General features: G+C 39.1%; 3 protein-coding genes across 3 annotated transcripts; 2 read left to right on the top strand and 1 right to left on the bottom strand.

The window, feature by feature from the left end:
- Positions 1-515: 515 nt before the first annotated feature.
- On the top strand, positions 516-3,349 carry zgc:175280 (cationic amino acid transporter 2 family protein). The gene is made up of 11 exons (XM_055226901.1): positions 516-885; positions 972-1,127; positions 1,199-1,352; positions 1,450-1,583; positions 1,648-1,870; positions 2,177-2,313; positions 2,383-2,485; positions 2,576-2,709; positions 2,797-2,963; positions 3,021-3,129; positions 3,210-3,349. The coding sequence occupies exons 1-11, from the start codon at positions 516-518 to the stop codon at positions 3,347-3,349; spliced, it is 1,827 nt and encodes a 608-aa protein (XP_055082876.1).
- A 341-nt stretch (positions 3,350-3,690) lies between these two features.
- On the top strand, positions 3,691-9,934 carry kif20a (kinesin family member 20A). The gene is made up of 19 exons (XM_033978448.2): positions 3,691-3,911; positions 4,526-4,684; positions 4,753-4,878; positions 4,989-5,108; positions 5,229-5,367; positions 5,454-5,629; positions 5,941-6,040; positions 6,114-6,326; positions 6,472-6,583; positions 6,662-6,736; positions 6,817-6,960; positions 7,030-7,198; positions 7,277-7,429; positions 7,522-7,661; positions 8,357-8,459; positions 8,570-8,756; positions 8,873-8,964; positions 9,045-9,182; positions 9,554-9,934. The coding sequence occupies exons 2-19, from the start codon at positions 4,526-4,528 to the stop codon at positions 9,920-9,922; spliced, it is 2,715 nt and encodes a 904-aa protein (XP_033834339.1). The 5' UTR covers positions 3,691-3,911; the 3' UTR covers positions 9,923-9,934.
- Positions 9,935-10,406: 472 nt separating this feature from the next.
- cdc23 (CDC23 (cell division cycle 23, yeast, homolog)) lies at positions 10,407-13,581 on the bottom strand. Its single transcript, XM_033978430.2, has 16 exons — positions 13,465-13,581; positions 13,091-13,163; positions 12,816-12,953; positions 12,701-12,743; positions 12,511-12,616; positions 12,294-12,426; positions 12,049-12,226; positions 11,883-11,980; positions 11,730-11,811; positions 11,488-11,641; positions 11,294-11,413; positions 11,147-11,222; positions 11,007-11,068; positions 10,839-10,917; positions 10,647-10,766; positions 10,407-10,568 (listed from the first exon to the last, which is right to left on the bottom strand). The coding sequence occupies exons 1-16, from the start codon at positions 13,575-13,577 to the stop codon at positions 10,416-10,418; spliced, it is 1,728 nt and encodes a 575-aa protein (XP_033834321.1). The 5' UTR covers positions 13,578-13,581; the 3' UTR covers positions 10,407-10,415.
- Between the last annotated feature and the right edge of the window lie 6,611 nt (positions 13,582-20,192).

The following is a 20,192-nucleotide window of genomic DNA, read 5'->3' as shown; positions in this document are numbered from 1 at the left end:
GGGCAAATCTGAAAATATCGACTTTCATTCAATATTTTACCTTCAAAACATTGTTATAATGTGCATTATGCATGGTATGTGTTCTTTTTTAACTTAAAGTTGGTTTGTCAAATGCTGCTACATAGGCACGACAGTTTGGCACAAAGCATATGTTGTATTTGATCGTTGCTCTGTGCTCGGACTCAATTCTATCCATGGGTTTCAGAATGATGAAAAAATAGGACTGTTGCCATAGCAATGAACAATTTAAAACAAAATTTTATATCTTTTAAATGGGGGAAAACCCTCAAAATGTTGCATATAACACAGAATCCATGAATAAACTACATACCATAGACTGTTCTGTGAAGAAGCATATTTGTATGACCATGATATGGTTAAATTGGCTTGCCTTATCTTGTTTTTGATGCTATAGTTTTATAATTAAGTCTTTATTGTTTTTATGGACACTGTTCCACCAAATTCCGAAATCTGGTAAATATACCACTATTAAGCTAATGTATTTTTTGTACAGGATGTCTGGTGTAAAAGCCTTGTTATTCCTTCAAAGCCTGTCCCGTAGAAAGCCATTGGAGCCTGAAGGAGAGGTGTCCAATTTTAAGCGCTGTCTGACCACTCTGGACCTGGTGGCTCTTGGGGTGGGCAGCACTTTGGGGGCTGGGGTCTACGTCCTGTCTGGAGAAGTGGCTCGTACTGTGGCTGGTCCTAGCATCATCATCTCCTTTCTCATCGCAGCCATAGCATCTGTATTTGCTGGACTTTGCTATGCTGAGTTTGGAGCTCGGGTCCCCAAGACTGGCTCTGCTTATCTGTACAGCTACGTGACAGTGGGGGAAATATGGGCCTTTATAACAGGCTGGAACCTCCTCTTGTCATATGTCATTGGTAAAGTATCTGGAGTGTATAATGCATGTTTACCTTGACTAATGATACACCTAGGTATATTTATATTGGTATAATGTCATATTTAGGGACTTCCAGCGTAGCTAGAGCTTGGAGTGGGACCTTTGATGACCTGATTGGAAAAGTTATTGCCAATTCTCTGGGGAAACATGCTGCTATGAACTTACCAGGATTAGCGCCTTACCCAGATTTCTTTGCTGCAGCCCTCATTATGCTTCTAGCAGGTAAAATACTATTTCATATCAGACAGAGTAAGTAAATGTATTAAATGATCATGCATCCTGTTTTTCTATAGGAATCCTTGCCTTTGGTGTCAAGGAGTCGGCCATTGTTAATAAAATTTTTACAGCAGTGAATGTACTAGTGTTGCTGTTTGTCATCCTTTCTGGATTCATTAAAGGAGATATTAACAACTGGTACATTGGGGAAGAGGAGCTGAATGAATTTAGGCATGTGCTTACATAACTGTAAAATGCGCAGACATAATTGTAAAAAGCTCAGTGATGTTAATCTTGTTTTCAGTTTACAAAAATACTCTTTTTACAGAAAAAATATATCTTTCAATGTGACCACCAACTATGGTTCTGGGGGCTTTTTTCCATTTGGATTAGAAGGGACTTTAGCTGGAGCAGCCACTTGTTTCTATGCATTTGTGGGATTTGACTGTATAGCGACAACAGGTAAATTGCCACTTGCTGTGTTATGTCAGTATTCTAAAATGTTAATTTATTTCACTTTTTTTAGGAGAGGAGGTGCAAAACCCTCAGAAATCTATTCCGTTGGGCATCGTGTCCTCTCTACTTATTTGTTTCTTGGCATATTTTGGTGTGTCTGCTGCCCTTACTTTAATGATGCCATACTTTTTACTCAGTGTTCACAGTCCTTTACCCGTTGCCTTCACGTTCATCGGCTGGAGCCCTGCTAAATATGTTGTGGCAGTGGGATCTCTCTGTGCGCTCTCAACAAGGTACACACTCTTTAAACCGGAAAAAGAGTTCAAACTATTCCTAATCTTATATCCTAATAGCAGCTGTGGCTAGAGTAGGCAAAATATTAGGCAACATTATTTCAGACTAAATGTGAAATAGAGGAAAACAGAATTTTTTAATATTAAACTTTTGTCACATACTGCACATAGTTTGATCACTAGGCAAAAATTACTCATTCTTCAAATGATATTACTCAAACAGAAGTCAACATTTGGGAGTAATATTACCAGATGTACACAAAATCATGTGCTGTGAGTAACTCATTATCCACCTGTGCCTAACAGCCTCTTGGGGTCTATGTTCCCCATGCCTCGGGTGCTTTTTGCAATGTCCAGGGATGGACTTCTTTTTAAGCCCCTCAGTAAAATGAGTGACAGACAAAGTCCTGTTATAGCAACATTGGCTTCAGGGATTGTTGCAGGTAATGCATTCCTCCACCTTTATTTCTTTTGAACATTATGACCAGTATTCTGCTGTCGTGTTTTTGCAGCGATCATGGCATTGTTGTTTGACTTGAAAGCTCTGGTTGACATGATGTCAATTGGGACTCTTTTTGCTTACACCCTTGTGGCAATATGTATCCTCAAATTAAGGTACAGCAAAGGTCTACTGCATTATCCTTAAAGCTCTAGGCTGTGGTGAAGATTGTTTGCATATGTCAATTCTACCCAACTATTTTTCAGATACCAGCCAGATGATAGTGATGACTCAACATCAAACAAACCAGAGCCTTTGACAGTACATGGACTGCTCTGTCCTCCTATGCAGCCCACAGCAAGGACATCTAAAAATGTTTCAGTTTCTGCTGTTTTCATTAGTAGGTGTTCAATTATTTTAATAATTTATTTTAATAATTTGTATGAATAGGCTCCTATAATATTGACTTCAATCCCATATGTCCCAGTCTTTTTAGTAATCAGTCTAAGCCTCTTCATATCTGGTGGTATTGAGGCCCTGCATGCGCACCAGTGGTGGATTCTTCTCTGTGTCTCTGTGAATTTATTGATGCTTTTTTTAATCATACTCATCATCTGGAGACAACCTCAGAGCCAAACCAAAGCTGCGTTCATGGTATGTCTTGATTCTAAACACACATTAAAATTGTGATGCAGTATTTTTTTTGTGTAGGTTCCATTCGTCCCTTTTCTACCAATACTGAGCACCTTTGTAAATGTCTACCTAATGGTTCAGCTAGGATCAGACACATGGATTCGATATGCAGTGTGGATGGCCATAGGTTTGTAGTAATTAATATTTAATACATATAACACCTAAGTAACTCATTTGGGCATAACACTGACACTTATGTTTTAACAGGTTTAATTATCTACTTCTGCTATGGAGTTCAGCACAGTGTTCAGAAAGAAAGACTTCAAAGATCACGTCATGAAATTACAATTCATAACATCGCTGCAAATAATGAGCCCATGGAGCATGGATATGAGTTTAAGACTTAATTTTTTGTCCTCCATTTGTGCTTTTAAATTTTGTAGTTAAGATATAGGACAAAGCATATTGTCTGTTTCATATATTATTCAAGTATTAGTACTCTAGAAATAAAATTATGTATGAAAATGTTATGCTGTATTAAATGTCTGTTTTTAAATAAGCTATTATATCCTGCCCCCACACTGTCGGTTATTTTTTAATAGAGCCATGATACCTGCCCATACAAGAGTAAATGGAACTAATAAAAGAACGCTTTGTTTGCGGGAACTGGTTTTATGTCGGACTTAGAACAGCCAATTAGAGCACAGTGAACAGCCAATAAGAGCACAGTGATTAAACTCCGTGAGCCAATCAGCGTCCGGCTTTGGGAGGGAGCCGCGTTGTTCAAAAACCAGAAGATAGACGTGTGGACTGGAAAAACAACTCAGCTGTTTGAGCAAGCAACAAAACACCGAGAGAAAAGCCTGTTGTAGATGGGTACCTAATAGGTTATAAACAGCCTGCAGACTTTCAATACAATTACCTGTTTAGATTTAGTCAAACAGTGCACTAGGACATTCGGCGGACACGGTGAGTGAAACTTGAATCTTGTCCTGCTCAAGCTAACCTAGCATTTACGTTATAAATCTAGTCGCTCAGTTGTCTCCAGGTTTAGCTACTGGCACTGTGGAAGGTTATTCAAAATAGTAGAGTCAAAAAGGATTACTGACTAAATTATTGTATTATAGACAAACCTAACAATCCTGATGTTAATTATTATGAAGGCCTTTTTGCTAGATCTGAGTCCCTGTTTTCTGCTCAGCTTGCTCAGTGAATGTGCTTTGCCAAATAAATAAAACTACATGATGGAAACATTAAGATGAATACATGCTCACATATAGAATTCTTGTCTCGTAACATTTTGATTTTAAAAAGCTGATTTAGTTTAATTCTCTTAAAATAATGTGCCTTATCCTTACAGTGTCGATTTTAGTGTTGACTCAGCTTGTCTTTGACACACCTTACTTTTCCTAATCCTCTCCTCCAGCACAAGACAGTCCAGTATGTCAGATTTGCTGTCACAAACAATGTAACCATGCATATCTATACAAGTTTTACATCTGATTGATTGACTAAATACAAATATGGACTTGCATTTAGTGCCTGAACATTTAACATGACCCCTTTTCTCTTGTCTGGTTAAGATGGCTCTGACTCTGCTGTCTCCTGGTTTTCGTTCTGATGAAGAGGATGAAATGGCTGTTTTTGAGTCTACTGCTGCGGAGCATGGGGGGCTAGGTAGACCTCGGCTACCTGAAATCTCTGTGATTTCTCCAGGCCTCGATAGACATCCATCCACCACTGTTAGTCTTACGCAATCATTCAAGAAGCTGTGTTTGAGTGAGCTACTTTAACATTATAATTCTTACAGTTACTAACCATGAAGCAGTCACTCTGCAGACCAGGCATTCATGATCAAGTAAATCCTGAGAAAGTGAAGGTCTATCTGCGCATCAGACCTCTAACTGAAATGGAAAAGGACAGAGGGGAAGAACAAGTAAGACTTTGGTGTACAAGTTTTAACTACACGTATATAGCTTAGTTATAATACAAACAATAATCCATTATTATTATAATACAATCCACTAATGTGTTTCTTCATTTTAGGGCTGTGTGCTTGTGCAGGATGAAAAATCTCTTCTCCTAAAAGCTCCAAAAGAGTCTCAGAACATGAGAAATGCTGAGCGAGGCATCACTCAGAGCATGCACAAGTTCAGCTTTTCAAAGGTAATTTGCAAATAGATACATTATAGCTTATTTTAATATATTATTGCACCATGTTTAGCCATATTCATATCACAGAGAATGGTCTTTTAAGACTATGTGTTTCACTCTATTTCTTTCAAGATTTTTGGACCAGATACTACTCAGCAGCAGTTTTATGAGCACACAATGAAAACAATGGTCAAGGATGTGCTTCAAGGAGAGAACAGACTCTTGTACACATATGGAGTCACCAACTCTGGGAAGACCTACACTGTTCAGGGTGTGTATCACTTCACACTATACCAACATCATTAATCATGTAATAAGTTAAGTAGGTGATGTTTATTTTGGGCTTACACTCTGCAGGAAGTGGCCGAGAAGCAGGTATTTTACCTCGAGCACTGGCTTCCATGTTCATGAAGCTGAAGGGCCGTCTGTATGGAGGCATGGACCTGAAGCCCATCATGTACCAGGATATAAAACAACTAGACCCCACGGAGGTTAAAGTGGAGGAAAGTCGCAGAAACTCACTGCTCAAAGAGGTATACCAACAGTCAGTATATGTCTGGCTCAGTTGTAAAATTTAACAATAAATATTTCAAAGTATTATCCATTACCAAAGGGTGCTTGGATTTTTTATTGTCAAATTAAAGGACGTTTTTCTAAGCATAAATTTGAAAAAATGAATTGTAATTTTAAATCGCAGAGAAACAAAGCTATAAATGTGTATATACCATAAATTAGTTAACAGACTATGTAGTTTTTTTTAAATCGGTAGAACTCTAAATTATTAGTGGCAGCAATATTTTTTCACAGCGTTTTTATTGTTAATTTATTTATCTGATTATAATAGGGTGATGGTCACATGTCTCATCGCGTTGGGACAACCACTGTGTGGGATAGTGGCATCGGAGGACTCTCAGTCACAAGTAACTTGGCCACTCAACTTGAAGGTTTGTTGAAGAGCTTTGGCTATGTTGCCCTCAAAACATTTATTAACTTTTGACAGTCCTAACTTTTATTCAGATGTTGACAGTGTCTGTCTGGAGCCAGACAGCCTGTCCAACAGTGGAGGGGATGATCTGAAGGATGGGGTGCAGTTTTCTATCTGGGTGTCCTATTATGAAATCTACAATGAGTTCCTGTACGACTTACTGGATGCTTCGCCCTCAATGCAGCCCAGAAAAAGGGTTACTCTGAGACTTGGTGATGACAAGCAGGGCAATCCATATGTAAAAGGTAAATTAATTAAATATATATTAAATATATGAATGAAATATACTGCAATAATGCCCAATTACACAACAATTTAGATGAACTATTTCCAAACTGGGGTGTTATTAGTTGGGTGAAATTTGATTTTCTCTTTTGTGATTTACTTTAGACTTGACATGGATTCAGGTTTGCAGTGCTGAGGAGGCATGGAGGGTTCTCACAGTTGGCCGTCGTAACCAAAGTTTTGCTTGTACTCATCTTAATCAAAACTCTAGCCGCAGGTATTTTTATTTGCTATACTTTTATTGAAGATTTTAGTTTGTGTGACATAGTTGATGTTAACTATTTGTCCACTGTAGTCACAGCATCTTTTCCATCCGCATCCTGCATGTTCACCCAGAGAGTGTTTCAGACCAAGCCATGCGCATCAGCGAGTATGTGTTCAGTTATTTAGGTTTTCTTTCTATGCTTTTTTTTCTTCACTTTATTAATATTTGCCTGGTTTATTTTCTAGATTAACCATATGTGATTTGGCTGGATCTGAACGGTGCAAAGAGCAGCGCAATGGTGAAAGAATGAAGGAGGCTAACAACATCAACACTTCTCTGCTGACATTGGGGCGATGCATTGCTGCGTTGCGTCACAACCAGAACAATAGGTAAGGTTATAATTAGAGATGTAATTTTTGTGTAAGAAAAATGTAATTATAATTTTTATGTGTTTTCAGGTCCCGTCCTCCACAGGTTGTGCCTTTTCGTGACAGTAAGCTAACTCGTGTGCTGCAAGGGTTCTTCTGCGGTAAGGGAACCTCCAGCATGGTGGTCAACATCAACCCCTGTGCTTCAATTTATGATGAGACTTTACAAGCTCTCAAGTTCTCTGCAATTGCTACTCAAGTAATTTTAATATTTACTTTGGTATTGATGATTTTTTTTTTTGTCTTGGCATGTCTAAAGCGTTACTCTATATTTTAGCTGGTGCATGGCCCATCAACCAAGACCAGAGTGGCTTATATTCTGTCTCTGCTGCGTGAACCTGCAGCTAACAGTAATGACAGTACTGTAATTGAAGAAGAGGAAGATGACAGTGACGTGGAAGATGGCGATATCACTATGTTAAATACTGAGGTAACCTTTAATACTAGGCCTTTTGTCTTTATATTTTGTCTTTATATTTATGATAAGGCCTGTTCAAATCATGATGACTTGTGTTGATTTAGGCCCTGCTGCAGGCCATCGACATCCTGAAAAAAGAGGTGCAGCGTCAGTGGGAGGAAAAGGAAGTCTTGGAGGCAAATGTGCGAGAGCAAGTGGTCTCAGAGATGATGGAGGTCATCACAGGAATGCAGGACGGTTTCAGGTGACAGGTTTATTTCTAGATGATTTTATTGTAATTTAGCCCGTCTTGCTGCATTTCAGAGCACAATTTGTATAGAAAATCATTCAAAGTGTTTTACCGAATAAGAAAGGCATTAAAACGACAGTACAAAGACAGAAAAATTGTAATAAAGTTAACTTAAACGAGAGAAGAGTGCAGATAAATCCCTTTCAGTCATATGCACAGCTAAACAAAACTTTCCTTGGAACACATACTTTTTTAATACTTTACAAGATGTGAGTGGCCACCAGTGGATTTCCCATTTTCAACTGATCGTGATTGACAGGTGCATTAGCCAGTCAGGGGGCTGAAAAACATTGCGGATTTCTACAGAATCAACAAGCCAAGCACTAAATTCTATTCCAAGCACTCAGACTCTCAGTCTGAGGTGAGATAAATTTGATGGCATTTTTAAATGAAAGGTGACCCATGAGTTCCTTTGTTGTCACGTGTGTTACTGAAAATAATTTTGCCAGGCAAAAACAGAACTGTTTTGAGCTAGGTTTTGAAAATTGTCAGAGTAGAGACCTCTCTTGTATCTTCAGGACGACTGTTACAGATTATAGCTGCTTAAGTATAATGCTGATTCCCTGTGTTTGGTCCTGTTTACAACAATATTTAAATTTAAATTAAAACATTAAAATTATCAACTATAAATGTAATCTCTGCCTTTTTAGTGAGAGTCTGGAGACAGAGAAGGCTCTGCTTGAAGAGCGATATGAGGACAAGATTAACAATCTACAGAAACATTTGAAACGCTTCTATAGCCAGGAGCTCAAGGTACTGCCCAGAACAGTGAAAATGTACTAATATAACGGATGTGATGGTGTTTGGTCTCAACTGTACTGTGATGCAACATTGAACATGAAATTGTGTGTTCCCTTTGTCAGGAACGAGATCAAGAGATTGAAGCTTTATCTGCTGCCTTGGAAAAACAAAAAACACAATCATCAACCGTGCCAGACACATTTGGTGAGGTACCACGGCGATCGCAGAGACTCACTGTTAACTCACAACTGAGCAGTCTACGCTATGAGCTGGACCAGTGCCGGGTTGAGCTGCTCACCAAAACAGAAGGTAGGATTAATAGAAGGATTCAATAATTATAAGTTGACATATCACTTGGTTTAGTTACATTATATAAAGGCACTGTCACAGTTGTTTTCATCTTGTGTCTAATAATGTTTGTGCAGAATTGGCCAAGCTGAAGACACAGCTGGAAGTCCCTGGATCAGCAGGTGCACTGACTAATGCTGCTGATCGTAAACTGGAGGAGGGCCAAAGAGTAAGTAACCCATTTCTGTGTTGAAATGATTTATGAATTGGCATAAAAACAACAAATGTTTGATATACATTTATTTTTAGAACCTCTGGCAGCTGCGTCAGGACTTGCATAGACTAGGGATGGACCTCCAGTCTGGTGAAAGGGCGTGCTGTCGTAACACAGGAGGAGAGCGTCTGCGCCAAGCTTTAACCACCGCTGATGAGACACTGGCCAAACAGGTACAACTACTACAGAAAGGACCATTTAATTTTGATATTTTTACACATACAAAAATCTCTAACTGATATATGGCAGCTTAATAGTAGTTAATAACTGCAGAAAATGATAAATTCATAGACGCACATTCAACAAACCAAGATTTGGTAATGAAATTGTATACATGTATACTTACATCCCTTTTTTGCTATTAAACTTATCTTTTTTTCCCTCCTCTTTCCTCTCATACTAATGCAATTAATGCATAGCGAGCCTTTAACTATTAGATAATCTAATATCTGCACAATTATTTCTGAGTCTGTTTGACATTACTGTGACTTGTGCACATTCACAGCTGTGGCTTGACTAACCCTGTTCACTGACATTCTCTTAGGACCAGATCCTGGTGGAGTTGCAGAATAACCTACTGTTGGTCAAAGCAGACCTGAGACGTAAAGCTGAGACTCTGGTCCAAACACAGCCCACCAGACCACTACCGCCCCCTTCCGGATACCCCTCTGCCATGCCAGGCTCTTGTACGAAACGAGGGTGTGCAGCAGCAGTTGACACTGAAAACAGACCTCCAGAGAAACGACAATTTTTCCATAGTTTGTTCCCCACACGTACCCCAAATCGAAAATACAACACACGCACTGCTGAGGAAGCTAGTGCCACTCCTTATTCCCGTATTCTGCGCTCACGGCAGCAGTCTCCACCCCCCAGCCCTGTCCCAACACCGCGCCGCATCAGAGGCAAATACTGAGCTGCTAAGTATTTATATTACTTTTCTTACTTCAAATTCATGACATCGAGTATATTCAGTTGTGTGTGTATTTTGTATAACACATTTTTATTGATGTACGCTTCTATACTAAAAGAAAAACATGGGCTTTTACTGATTTATAATGGCATTGGATACATTTTTCTATATTTTTTACATGTATGTCTGTTGTACATTTTATATACATTAAAAATGTACCCTTGTGTTGTGAAGAATGGATACATGGTCATTTTATTTGACAAATATTTTTTTACTTTTCTAAGAAGCATGTGCATATACTTTATGTACAAATAAACAGCACAGATGGGAGTAAGAGTAAATTTACATAATAGAAGTTAAAACCTGACTTGTTCTTCTTATCCAAGAACTACAATTCACTGCCAGTAAAATGAAAATGGCTCATGCAAGTAGAAATTCGTACTATTGTGTGAGCGGTTTAAAATCTTAGTCTTTGAGCATAGTGTGATGTTTAATGTCAGGGAGTGAAAGAGATGAGGTTTAGGGGGGACAGCCTCCTCACAGGTGTGTTGTTGTTTGACAGTGGAGCAAATAGATCTGCAGATGGAGTTTCAATCTGATCTCTGACCTGTGAAATCTGTCTCAGCAAAGCCTTTCCTTCCTCTCGAGCCTAAAAAAAAGTCAATGAGAGCATCCACGTCACAGCAGTAAGAACAGATACAAAGTGAAATATTATATGCACGCTTACGTCATTGTAGTCGCAGCAGCGCTGAGCACACAGGGATGCCTCGTCATAAAGTTTATTCTTAAAATAATACTGGCCCAGGTACCGCAGGGCTGTGCTAACCTCTGCATGCTCTAATTGCTCCTGTCAAATAATCAATGGAGTTAAGAGTTAAAAGTATGTCAAACTGAAAAACAAAGTATTTTAAATGCTTACCCCACAGGAGAAAATGTCCTGGATGTACAGCATGTAACACTGCGCAGCATCATCAGACTCATTCAACTGTTCATGAAGCCTGTAATGAGGTGATTATATTTAAACATTAACTGCTTCAGAGACACTAACCCTTTAGCAAATGGAAAATGACCATTAAAATTTACTTACTTTGCCAATTTGAGTAAAGCCATTTTCTCAACATCTCCCACAGAATATGCTCTCCAGTAACACTGCAACAGTTAAAAAGTGAATACTAAAACATGGAAGCCCAGGAAACCGTGAAAACATTTTAGTTTTAATGTTTGTACCTTTTTGGCTTCTACTTGTTGTGACAGTCTTTCATAGCTTTCACCAAGGGCAACCAACATGCGTGAATCATTTGGTCTGAAAAAATATATATTATCATGCCGAAATACATGAACAAATCAGATGGGAATATTTTTTCAATTTAGTACCTGAGTTGATGAGCTTTTCTATAATAGTACAAACAATAAAAGGGCATCTTCAGAATTTCATATGTCTGGCCTAATCCATACCAAGCTCGGTAGTCTCTTTTGTTCACTTCAATGGCGTGCCTATTGTAAACAAGATTACATTTATAACAGCCTAGACTTTCCATTTGTATAGTACAGCACACTTTAAATCTGACCTGTAGGCCTGAATAGCTGCAGATGTGTTCTTCATTTCCATATACTCATGTCCCATCAGGGTCCAGGCGCCAAGGCATCGAGGGTTGAGCTTCAGAGCTCGTTGGAAATACAAGGCTGCCTTCTCATGCTGAGAGCGCAAACTGTAGTAATTGCCTGTAATGGGAAAATATGAGACTAAACTTTCTGAACAAAGTAAAGGTTTGGCTGCAAAGTTTAATTTACGAGTACAGCTCAAGCTTACCAATTACACAACATGTTTCTACTCTGTACTTGTCAATCTCCACTAAGTTGTGCGCCAGGAAGCTCAACTCTGGCTTCATTCCCTACAAAGAAGCACAAGATGTACAGTATGTAATGATACTATTAAATATGTTTGTCGTTTATATTAACTGACTTTAACATAGAGCAGATTAGAAAATGTGTCCATGTTGTCAATACGGAAAGGATCCTGAGCTCTTAACTCGTAAAACAAGGCCAAGGCTTGATCAATATCTGAAATGGAAATACTGAGGTCAACAGATTGTTATGATATAAAACAATTATTAAAGTCAAATGGGCACCTCTGATATTGTGGTAGGCGACAGCAATCTGTGAGATGATGTAAGTGCTTTTGGCGAAACCGGCGTCGATCAGACTCTGGTATTTCTGCAGTGCCTCTTTGATCATCTGCAGCTCTGTGTACATGTGCGCCATAAAGAACTCTCGGATCCAGCAGTCAGGCAGGGACAGTGACTTTAACTGAGGGCAAAGACAATGATTTAAGTATCATTGCAATTCATTTACAGTGGTAACTAAATCAATCTACCATTTCTGTACTGGTGACCAAGTTACTGAGCTCAAGCCATGCTCCCCAATGAAGAGGAAGTGCATGAATGGCCTCTACGAATACATCTACAGCTTCTTTCAGCAGATCCAGCTTCCTCAGTACCACTCCATACCTGTTATGTTGCACATATTAAATATAAGATATAAATTCTTATAACAGTTATAACAAAGTCTATCAAGAGAATTGTAAAACTTACAAATACAATGTAAAGCCATCAAGTTCAGATGCTGTGTGCTTCTTGCTAAGCTCAACCCGAAGTTCACGTAGGGCTTCATTGCGCACCTGACCCTTTTCCAAAGGACCTGCCAGCCCAAAGTAGATAATCCTTAGTTCTGTTGAGTAACATTTTATATTTACATTTGCTTGTGCTTGTAATATATTCTCACCTAGGCTGTCAACTGTCTCATCGTCTTTCTTTTTTTCACCAGACTTAAAACAAATAACAAAAAGTGTTCACATCATGTCATTATTAACTCATATCAAAAGTAATAAAGATCCTACCAGGTAACGAGAATACATATAGAGAAAATAGGCCTTGTTACTGCGGCAAGCTTTTAGAAAATAAGCTGCACGGTCATACTCTTTCAAGTCAAAGTAGGATTTGGCCAGAGTCAGTGCATCTAGGTCCTCAGCATCTTCCTGTAATTACACACATAAAAAGGACAATGCTGTAGAAAGGTTTTCCCAGCAGAGGTCAGTAGAGCCTTGCTGTTTCTTGAAGGAACGTTGGGAAAGGCGAATACAACAATAAATAAACCAGAGAAGGCAGCACAAACCTCAGTAAACTCAGGCGCAGGTGGCACTTTCTCTTTGGGAAGTGGTTTCAAGGCAAATGCGAGTTCAGAAGCCCTAGAAGAAAACACAACACTTACGAACCACACTGCTAGCCCATTTGAAGTCTTTATTACTTCAGCTTGTTACTGAAGGTGAGCCACACTATATATTTAACGTATTTTAACAGGTAAATCTAACAATAATAACATACATTACAATACAAACATACAATACAGTCGCATAAAAAGAGTGGTGTTTACTAAATGAAACAGGAGGGCACATCTCGCTAATGCTAACACAGATAAACCGCCATGTAAAGTCAAAAACAAAGACGACAGCCAGGGAATAATGACACAGCAGTCACCGTGAGTCGTACCACTTCGCACTGTGTAGAAGTCCTCTCTCTTTACATAATAAAATCACAGATATGAGCTGTTTTTTTATTTCTGCCAGATCCCGAAACTCACTGCACAAAGCCGCCATTTTCATATTTGACTGTAAGCGCACGCGATTGGTCAGTTTCAATGGAGACACCGGAAGTCCCGCCCTATATGTAACTTTTTCTGGGGGACATGACACCTTCATGTCTTCACTTGGAATGTCCCACAATACTCCATTAAAGACTTTTCTCCATGAAGGCAAGCAGTTGATAGTGCCAGGCCAAGTTGCAGGTCAGATCTGTGGAGAGGTGACCCAGCTCATAGTAAGAATGAATATTTTTCAATGGATTTTGTAAAATATTTTCTAGCAGTGCAGCACTACATCAAACTGGTATCTTGATTTACTTATGCTAAGGTAAATAACATGTGCCCAGCAGTGGATATGGAATACGTGGGGGATCACCAAGATGCCATGCAGACCTGTGTGGGGGCTTACAAGGACATGTGGAAAATAAGATAATGTTAATGCTATGTTCTGGCCATTTCATATCTGTAGCCCTTCTCACTAAGGAATGTGTGACCCCCCACTCTGAGAGGGTTCTAAAACACTCACCTTGCACAAATTTCTTAATGTGTAACAGACCAGAAGAGGACCCGCCTTACACCTTACACCCTACACCCGCCTGACTTTATGTTTCAGATTCTTGGTCCTCTTTGACGTTTACACCACAAACGAACATTCTTACATTTTGAGCAATTAAAACATTTGTAATTGAATGCCAAATGGTGGCACATCCAGGCAAAGCAATGTCATCTCCATGGAGACAAGCAAGTGGTGGACCCTCAGAAAAGTTATACACCTTTAAAAATAGCAATAAGCCCATAACAGGCTTTGTTTTTCATCATTTCTTAATTACCGTATCACTCGAAATGTGGATGTTTTTGCTTATAAAGAGTTTTTTGGAGCAAAGGCAGGTTATAGCTTGTATATTTTTTATGAATAATTGTACTTCTTGTCACCATCCCCATTGCTTCCCCTTGCTTCAGTGGAGCAGAGATGATACGGCTCATCATGTAGCTGTCTGTCAACATCAGCATCATCTCTGCTTCAGCACCTCACTGCATGAAATAAGGATCTGTTCACCACACTGTGTAGAGAATGGCCTTAGTGCCAAACAACCCTGTAATTCCATCCGGTGTACTCTGCAGGCATTCTGTTTACAAACACCTTAGCATCATATCATTTTGTCATGTCACATTGTAGGCCTGGAAGATAGCCAATTGAGAGTGGGTTAAGTTACTTAGACAGAATCACATGTCAAGGTGTTTTGTTTTTGCTGCATTTTTGCATTTCTTCTAAACATCCATCCATCCATCCAATTTCTTCCGCTTATCCGGGGCCGGGTCACGGGGGCAGCAGTCTAAGCAGGGACTCCCAGACTTCCCTCACCGCGGACACCTCCTCCAGCTCCTCCGGTGGGACCCCAAGGTGTTCCTAGGCCAGCCGAGAGACATAGTCCCTCCAGCGTGTCCTGGGTCTTCCCCGGGACCTCCTCCCTTCTTCTAAACAGCATTGATATATTACCCCCAGCTCTAGTTTAAATCATTTAATATTGTCAACATAAAGCTTTTGCCACCAAACATTTATTTGAGTAAGAGTGATGTAAAGTTGTATTAAAACAGGAGTGAAGTGTCTGAAAATTACTCCAAGAAATTTGTGTACAAATTCTGCTTTACAAATAAACTTGCCTTGCCTAATGTTTAAAATGTGTTTATTATTTTTGAAGAAAATGCACAAATGGTCTCTTTTGTGCCAACAGGAGGCAGTGTTGAACCATCTTCCTCTAACCTCTACTGACATTTGAGCATTTTGGCTGAAGAGCATGTTTCTTGTACAAACTTTTCATACAATGGTCTTTCATGAAAATCACTTTTTCTTCTAACGTTGTTATAATGTTGAAAATTGTAAAAAGTAGCTTCAGGCTTCCCTATAAACTCATCAAAGTATAACAGAAACAAATGACAAGACCTACATGATACTTCATTAAACATTGTCATTCTTTTACTTTGACAGACCATAATTTCTTGTCCTTACCCTCTGTTGGGCACAGTATCTTGGACATGTCTGACTTTTTCCTACACAGACAGAAAAAAATCCACTTAAGAAGACTGACAAAGTAATCAAGTTCAGTGCAGTTTACAAGGCCTGGCTCAATGGCTGAGTGAGCAGGTTGAAACAACAGGCCGCACAGTGCATCCCTATCACACATGCTCCTCTGTGTGGTGTTTTCTTATTTGTACATATCTGACTCTCTCAAACCCTTTTTTACAAGGGCTGAACAAATGTGGAAAAATGTTTAATTGCAATTTTTCTAACAAACATGATTGAGGTTCGATATGCGATTATCTATAATTCAGGATATTTTGTGGTTTGTGGAGGAAATTATGTTGCAGTGTTCATGATTTGCCAATAGTGATGATTCAAATTGTTCACTTCTCAGCCTTATTTTATAACACACATATTCTGCAGATACAGAGCAGTGGGCTGTAGGATGAGTGGCTGAGACAGGCAGCTGTCAATGATCACATTTTTATTTAGCACTTTTCCACCTTCAGGGCACTCAAAATGCTTTACATCAAGGAACCACTCACCCATTGACACACCAGTGTGCTCTGACACTGGGGGCAAGGTGGGTTAAGTGACTTGCCCAAGGACACAATGACAGTATTCTGTGGGAATCACACCGGCAACCTGTGGGTCAGTGAATTTGATGGTACCAATGGAGAGGGGGGTATGAACCATCAATCTTCAGATCAGAAGACACGCACTCTTCCAACTGAGCTACTGTCAATTGTAAAGGAAATCTTTCTATTATTGGTTTATTTTTATTTATGTATTTATTTAATTGGGACAATGCATTAATTGTCATTAATGTAAGTATACTGGCTAATTTCCAGCCATTGTCCCACGGGCTGGGGTCACAAAAGGGCAAAACAAAAATTGCACATTACACTCATTGCACAGTTCCCTTAATTGCACATTACACTCATTGCACAGTTCCCTTAATTGCACACTACACTCATTGCACATTACACTCATTGCACAGTTCCCTTAATTGCACATTACACTCATTGCGCAGTTCCCTTAATTGCACATTACACTCATTGCACAGTTCCCTTAATTGCACATTACACTCATTGCACAGTTCCCTTAATTGCACATTTCACTCATAGCACAGTTCCCTTAATTGCACATTACACTCATTGCACAGTTCCCATAATTGCACAGTTCCCTTAATTGCACATTACACTCATTGCACAGTTCCCATAATTGCACATTACACTCATTGCACAGTTCCCATAATTGCACATTACACTCATTGCACAGTTCCCTTAATTGCACATTACACTCATTGCACAGTTCCCATAATTGCACATTACACTCATTGCACAGTTCCCTTAATTGCACATTACACTCATTGCACAGTTCCCATAATTGCACATTACACTAATTGCACAGTTCCCTTAATTGCACACTACACTCATTGCACATTACACTCATTGCACAGTTCCCTTAATTGCACATTACACTCATTGCGCAGTTCCCTTAATTGCACATTACACTCATTGCACAGTTCCCTTAATTGCACATTACACTCATTGCACAGTTCCCTTAATTGCACATTTCACTCATAGCACAGTTCCCTTAATTGCACATTACACTCATTGCACAGTTCCCATAATTGCACAGTTCCCTTAATTGCACATTACACTCATTGCACAGTTCCCATAATTGCACATTACACTCATTGCACAGTTCCCATAATTGCACATTACACTCATTGCACAGTTCCCTTAATTGCACATTACACTCATTGCACAGTTCCCATAATTGCACATTACACTCATTGCACAGTTCCCTTAATTGCACATTACACTCATTGCACAGTTCCCATAATTGCACATTACACTCAGTGCACAGTTCCCTTAATTGCACATTACACTCAGTGCACAGTTCCCTTAATTGCACATTACACTCATTGCACAGTTCCCTTAATTGCACTTTACACTCATTGCACAATTCCCATTATTTCAGTCAGTTTGACCCATTCAATACACTTTCTCAGCCAAAGACATTATGCTTCTTTAACATAATATGAAAAATTAAAAGAAATTGTAGAATTTTAATCATTTTCAAAAGCAAAGGTCAGTAATCACCCAAGGAAACAAACAAATATGTTTTTGTGGAGATCAAACTGAAGAAAAAGTATTAAAGCAACACAATGTTATTAAGTACAATAATCAATTTAGAGCAATATTCTTAGTAAGACTAGTTTCTACAGCAACCATACTGTATGTAATGTGTTTGTTGCCTCATTTTCAAAGTTGACCCCTGGACAAGAACATCTGAAATTCGGTGATAAGCTTGTCTCAGTTTACATCTGATAATATTTTCTATCTTATCTATAAAAGTTTTATAAGTTACTAAATATTAATCAACCCTTATGGGTTTGTTCAAAATTGACAATTTATGACCATCAAAATATGTATCAGCTCAATGTTAACCAATCACAATGTTTCTACTGTTTTGAAAAAGTGCACTGATGATTAATTAATATCATGAACTGTCATAAATGTCAAACGTCTTGTGTGAGGCTGTAAAGTCGTATAGTTTCTTGACCCTCGAATCAAAGGCAAAGTGTTTGTAGTCTTATATGTAATCTTTACTCTTACATGTGATCTTGGCCAAAGTCATGAGTACATCATGCATCAACATTGTTTGATTTGTGTTTATTTACTGCTGCTGCTGATTTGCCTCTAAAAGTACAGCAGTAGGAAGGAGAACAAAGTTTGCTAGTAATATAGAGCAAAATGTCTGAGGGCTAAGCAATATATAACCAACAGGAAGCACAACATTGGTGCGTCTGCCACATTGGTGTAAGTAAGCGTGAAAAAGCTGCTTTGGCCCGGTCCCTGTGGTTTGGATCTTGGGGGCCTGGCTGTGGACACTGTGATTGGTTGATGTTGTTGTTGACCAAAAAAAATAAAAAATCCTGAGGACAACCACCACCTGAGCACTGGGTATTGCTGGCTAACATGAACTGGACTTCACAGAAACATGAAGGAACATTCATGACTAAACATACATGAAGGAAAAAATCCTGAGGACAACCACCACCTGAGCACTGGGCATTGCTGACTAACATGAACTGGACTGTACAGAAGCATGGGGAAACATACATGATGGAACGTACATAAGGGAACATGCATGAAGTAACATAAATGAGGGAACAAACATGGGGGAACATATATCGGGGATCGTACATGAGGAAACATATGTGGTGGAACATATATGAGAGAACATACATGCAGGAACATGTATAAGGGAACATACATGGGGAACATACATGGGGGAACAAACATGGAGGAACATACATGAGGGAACATATAAGGGGAAACATACATGAGGGAACATGCATGTGGGGACATACATGCGCGAACAAACATGGGGAAACATACATGAGGGAACATACATGAGCGAACATACATGACTGAACGTACACGAGTGAACATACACAAGGGAACATACATGAGGGAACATACATGGGGGAACATAGATGAGGGAACATACATGAGGGAACGCACATGAGGGAACACACATGAGGGAACGCACATGAGGGAACACACATGAGGGAACATACATGTGGGAACATACATATGTTCATAGTGGCACACACTTATTGGTGGAGAATTCGCCACCTGCTTTTCTCAGTGGAGATGGTATTATTTTATCTAGAATGTTACAGTTTTGCATTAAACTATCTATCTTGTGTTTATAAAGGTGTTTTAATGCTACAAAATACATTGAAAAACATGCAGTATTACTGAGAATATTATATGTAAATAACATGTCCAAGCAGGTGGAAGAACTTCTATCAGAAAAGATACATATTGCACCTAACATTGGAGTGGAGTAAACGTTGATACATATTTAAACTAACCTCATTATTTATCCAAAACAAACCTTTTTGTTATGCTCTGACATTTCCCATTTGTTGACTTCACCTTACCTATGATTGATGTTATGTAAGGAAAGAAGTTTGTGAAAGCAAAATAGACCAAAAATCTTCTTTTAAAACTCAAAAGTGTGTGTCCCAAACATGTAGAAAGGCAGAGACAGATGTGACATGTCTGTAAGCACCAGGAGGGCTTTCTCAGGATTAATTTGCCTTTCGGGACAGGTGCTGAGGGGAGCGAGAGCAGACACAATAAATCTTATGTTACAGCCAAAACCCCATGTCCCAACTCCACAGGATACTGGGAGCATGTAACGCACTAATTCAGATGCAAAGTGTCTGTCAGCATAAAGCTCATACATTGCTATCATATCCTGCAATGTAGTGTAATGTAAAAGTGCTTTTACTGCAGAGGGCTTTGAGGGATGTGAAGTTGTGGGAGCTTATGGAGTTGGTGCTAGGACTTGTGTGACTCGTGCAGCTGGAGACAAATTAAGAGGGAAGGGTGAATTCAAGCCAGATGTTGCGTCATAATCAAAAGCAGAAAAGGTTTGCTAATATTTGTTAATAATATTTACTTTTAGTAGAAACAAGCTGAAAAATGTTATACCTTGGCCTATAAAGCACAAGTGAGTGTTCTTCAGTATTAGATTGGTGGTTGTTTGCATATCAAATGGGTTACAAAATGCCCCAATAGCTAAGAAGAG

Source organism: Periophthalmus magnuspinnatus, chromosome 14 (genome assembly GCF_009829125.3).
Source record: "Periophthalmus magnuspinnatus isolate fPerMag1 chromosome 14, fPerMag1.2.pri, whole genome shotgun sequence".
NCBI classification, from domain to species: Eukaryota; Metazoa; Chordata; class Actinopteri; order Gobiiformes; family Gobiidae; genus Periophthalmus; species Periophthalmus magnuspinnatus.
Note: the sequence above shows the minus strand (reverse complement) of the source record. Positions and strands in the feature narration are given on the sequence as shown.

Excerpts from the sequence above, each read along its gene's own strand:
- zgc:175280 (XM_055226901.1), top strand. The coding sequence starts at position 516 with ATGTCTGGTGTAAAAGCCTTGTTATTCCTTCAAAGCCTGTCCCGTAGA. Across the intron at positions 2,710-2,796 it reads AGTTTCTGCTGTTTTCATTA|TCTTTTTAGTAATCAGTCTA; the intron begins GTAGGTGTTCAA and ends CATATGTCCCAG. Across the intron at positions 3,130-3,209 it reads TGCAGTGTGGATGGCCATAG|GTTTAATTATCTACTTCTGC; the intron begins GTTTGTAGTAAT and ends ATGTTTTAACAG.
- kif20a (XM_033978448.2), top strand. The coding sequence starts at position 4,526 with ATGGCTCTGACTCTGCTGTCTCCTGGTTTTCGTTCTGATGAAGAGGAT. Across the intron at positions 5,630-5,940 it reads GAAACTCACTGCTCAAAGAG|GGTGATGGTCACATGTCTCA; the intron begins GTATACCAACAG and ends TGATTATAATAG. Across the intron at positions 8,460-8,569 it reads TCTATAGCCAGGAGCTCAAG|GAACGAGATCAAGAGATTGA; the intron begins GTACTGCCCAGA and ends TCCCTTTGTCAG.
- cdc23 (XM_033978430.2), bottom strand. The coding sequence starts at position 13,577 with ATGAAAATGGCGGCTTTGTGCAGTGAGTTTCGGGATCTGGCAGAAATA. Across the intron at positions 12,227-12,293 it reads TGGTCACCAGTACAGAAATG|TTAAAGTCACTGTCCCTGCC; the intron begins GTAGATTGATTT and ends CTTTGCCCTCAG. Across the intron at positions 11,223-11,293 it reads AGAAAAGCTCATCAACTCAG|ACCAAATGATTCACGCATGT; the intron begins GTACTAAATTGA and ends ATATTTTTTCAG.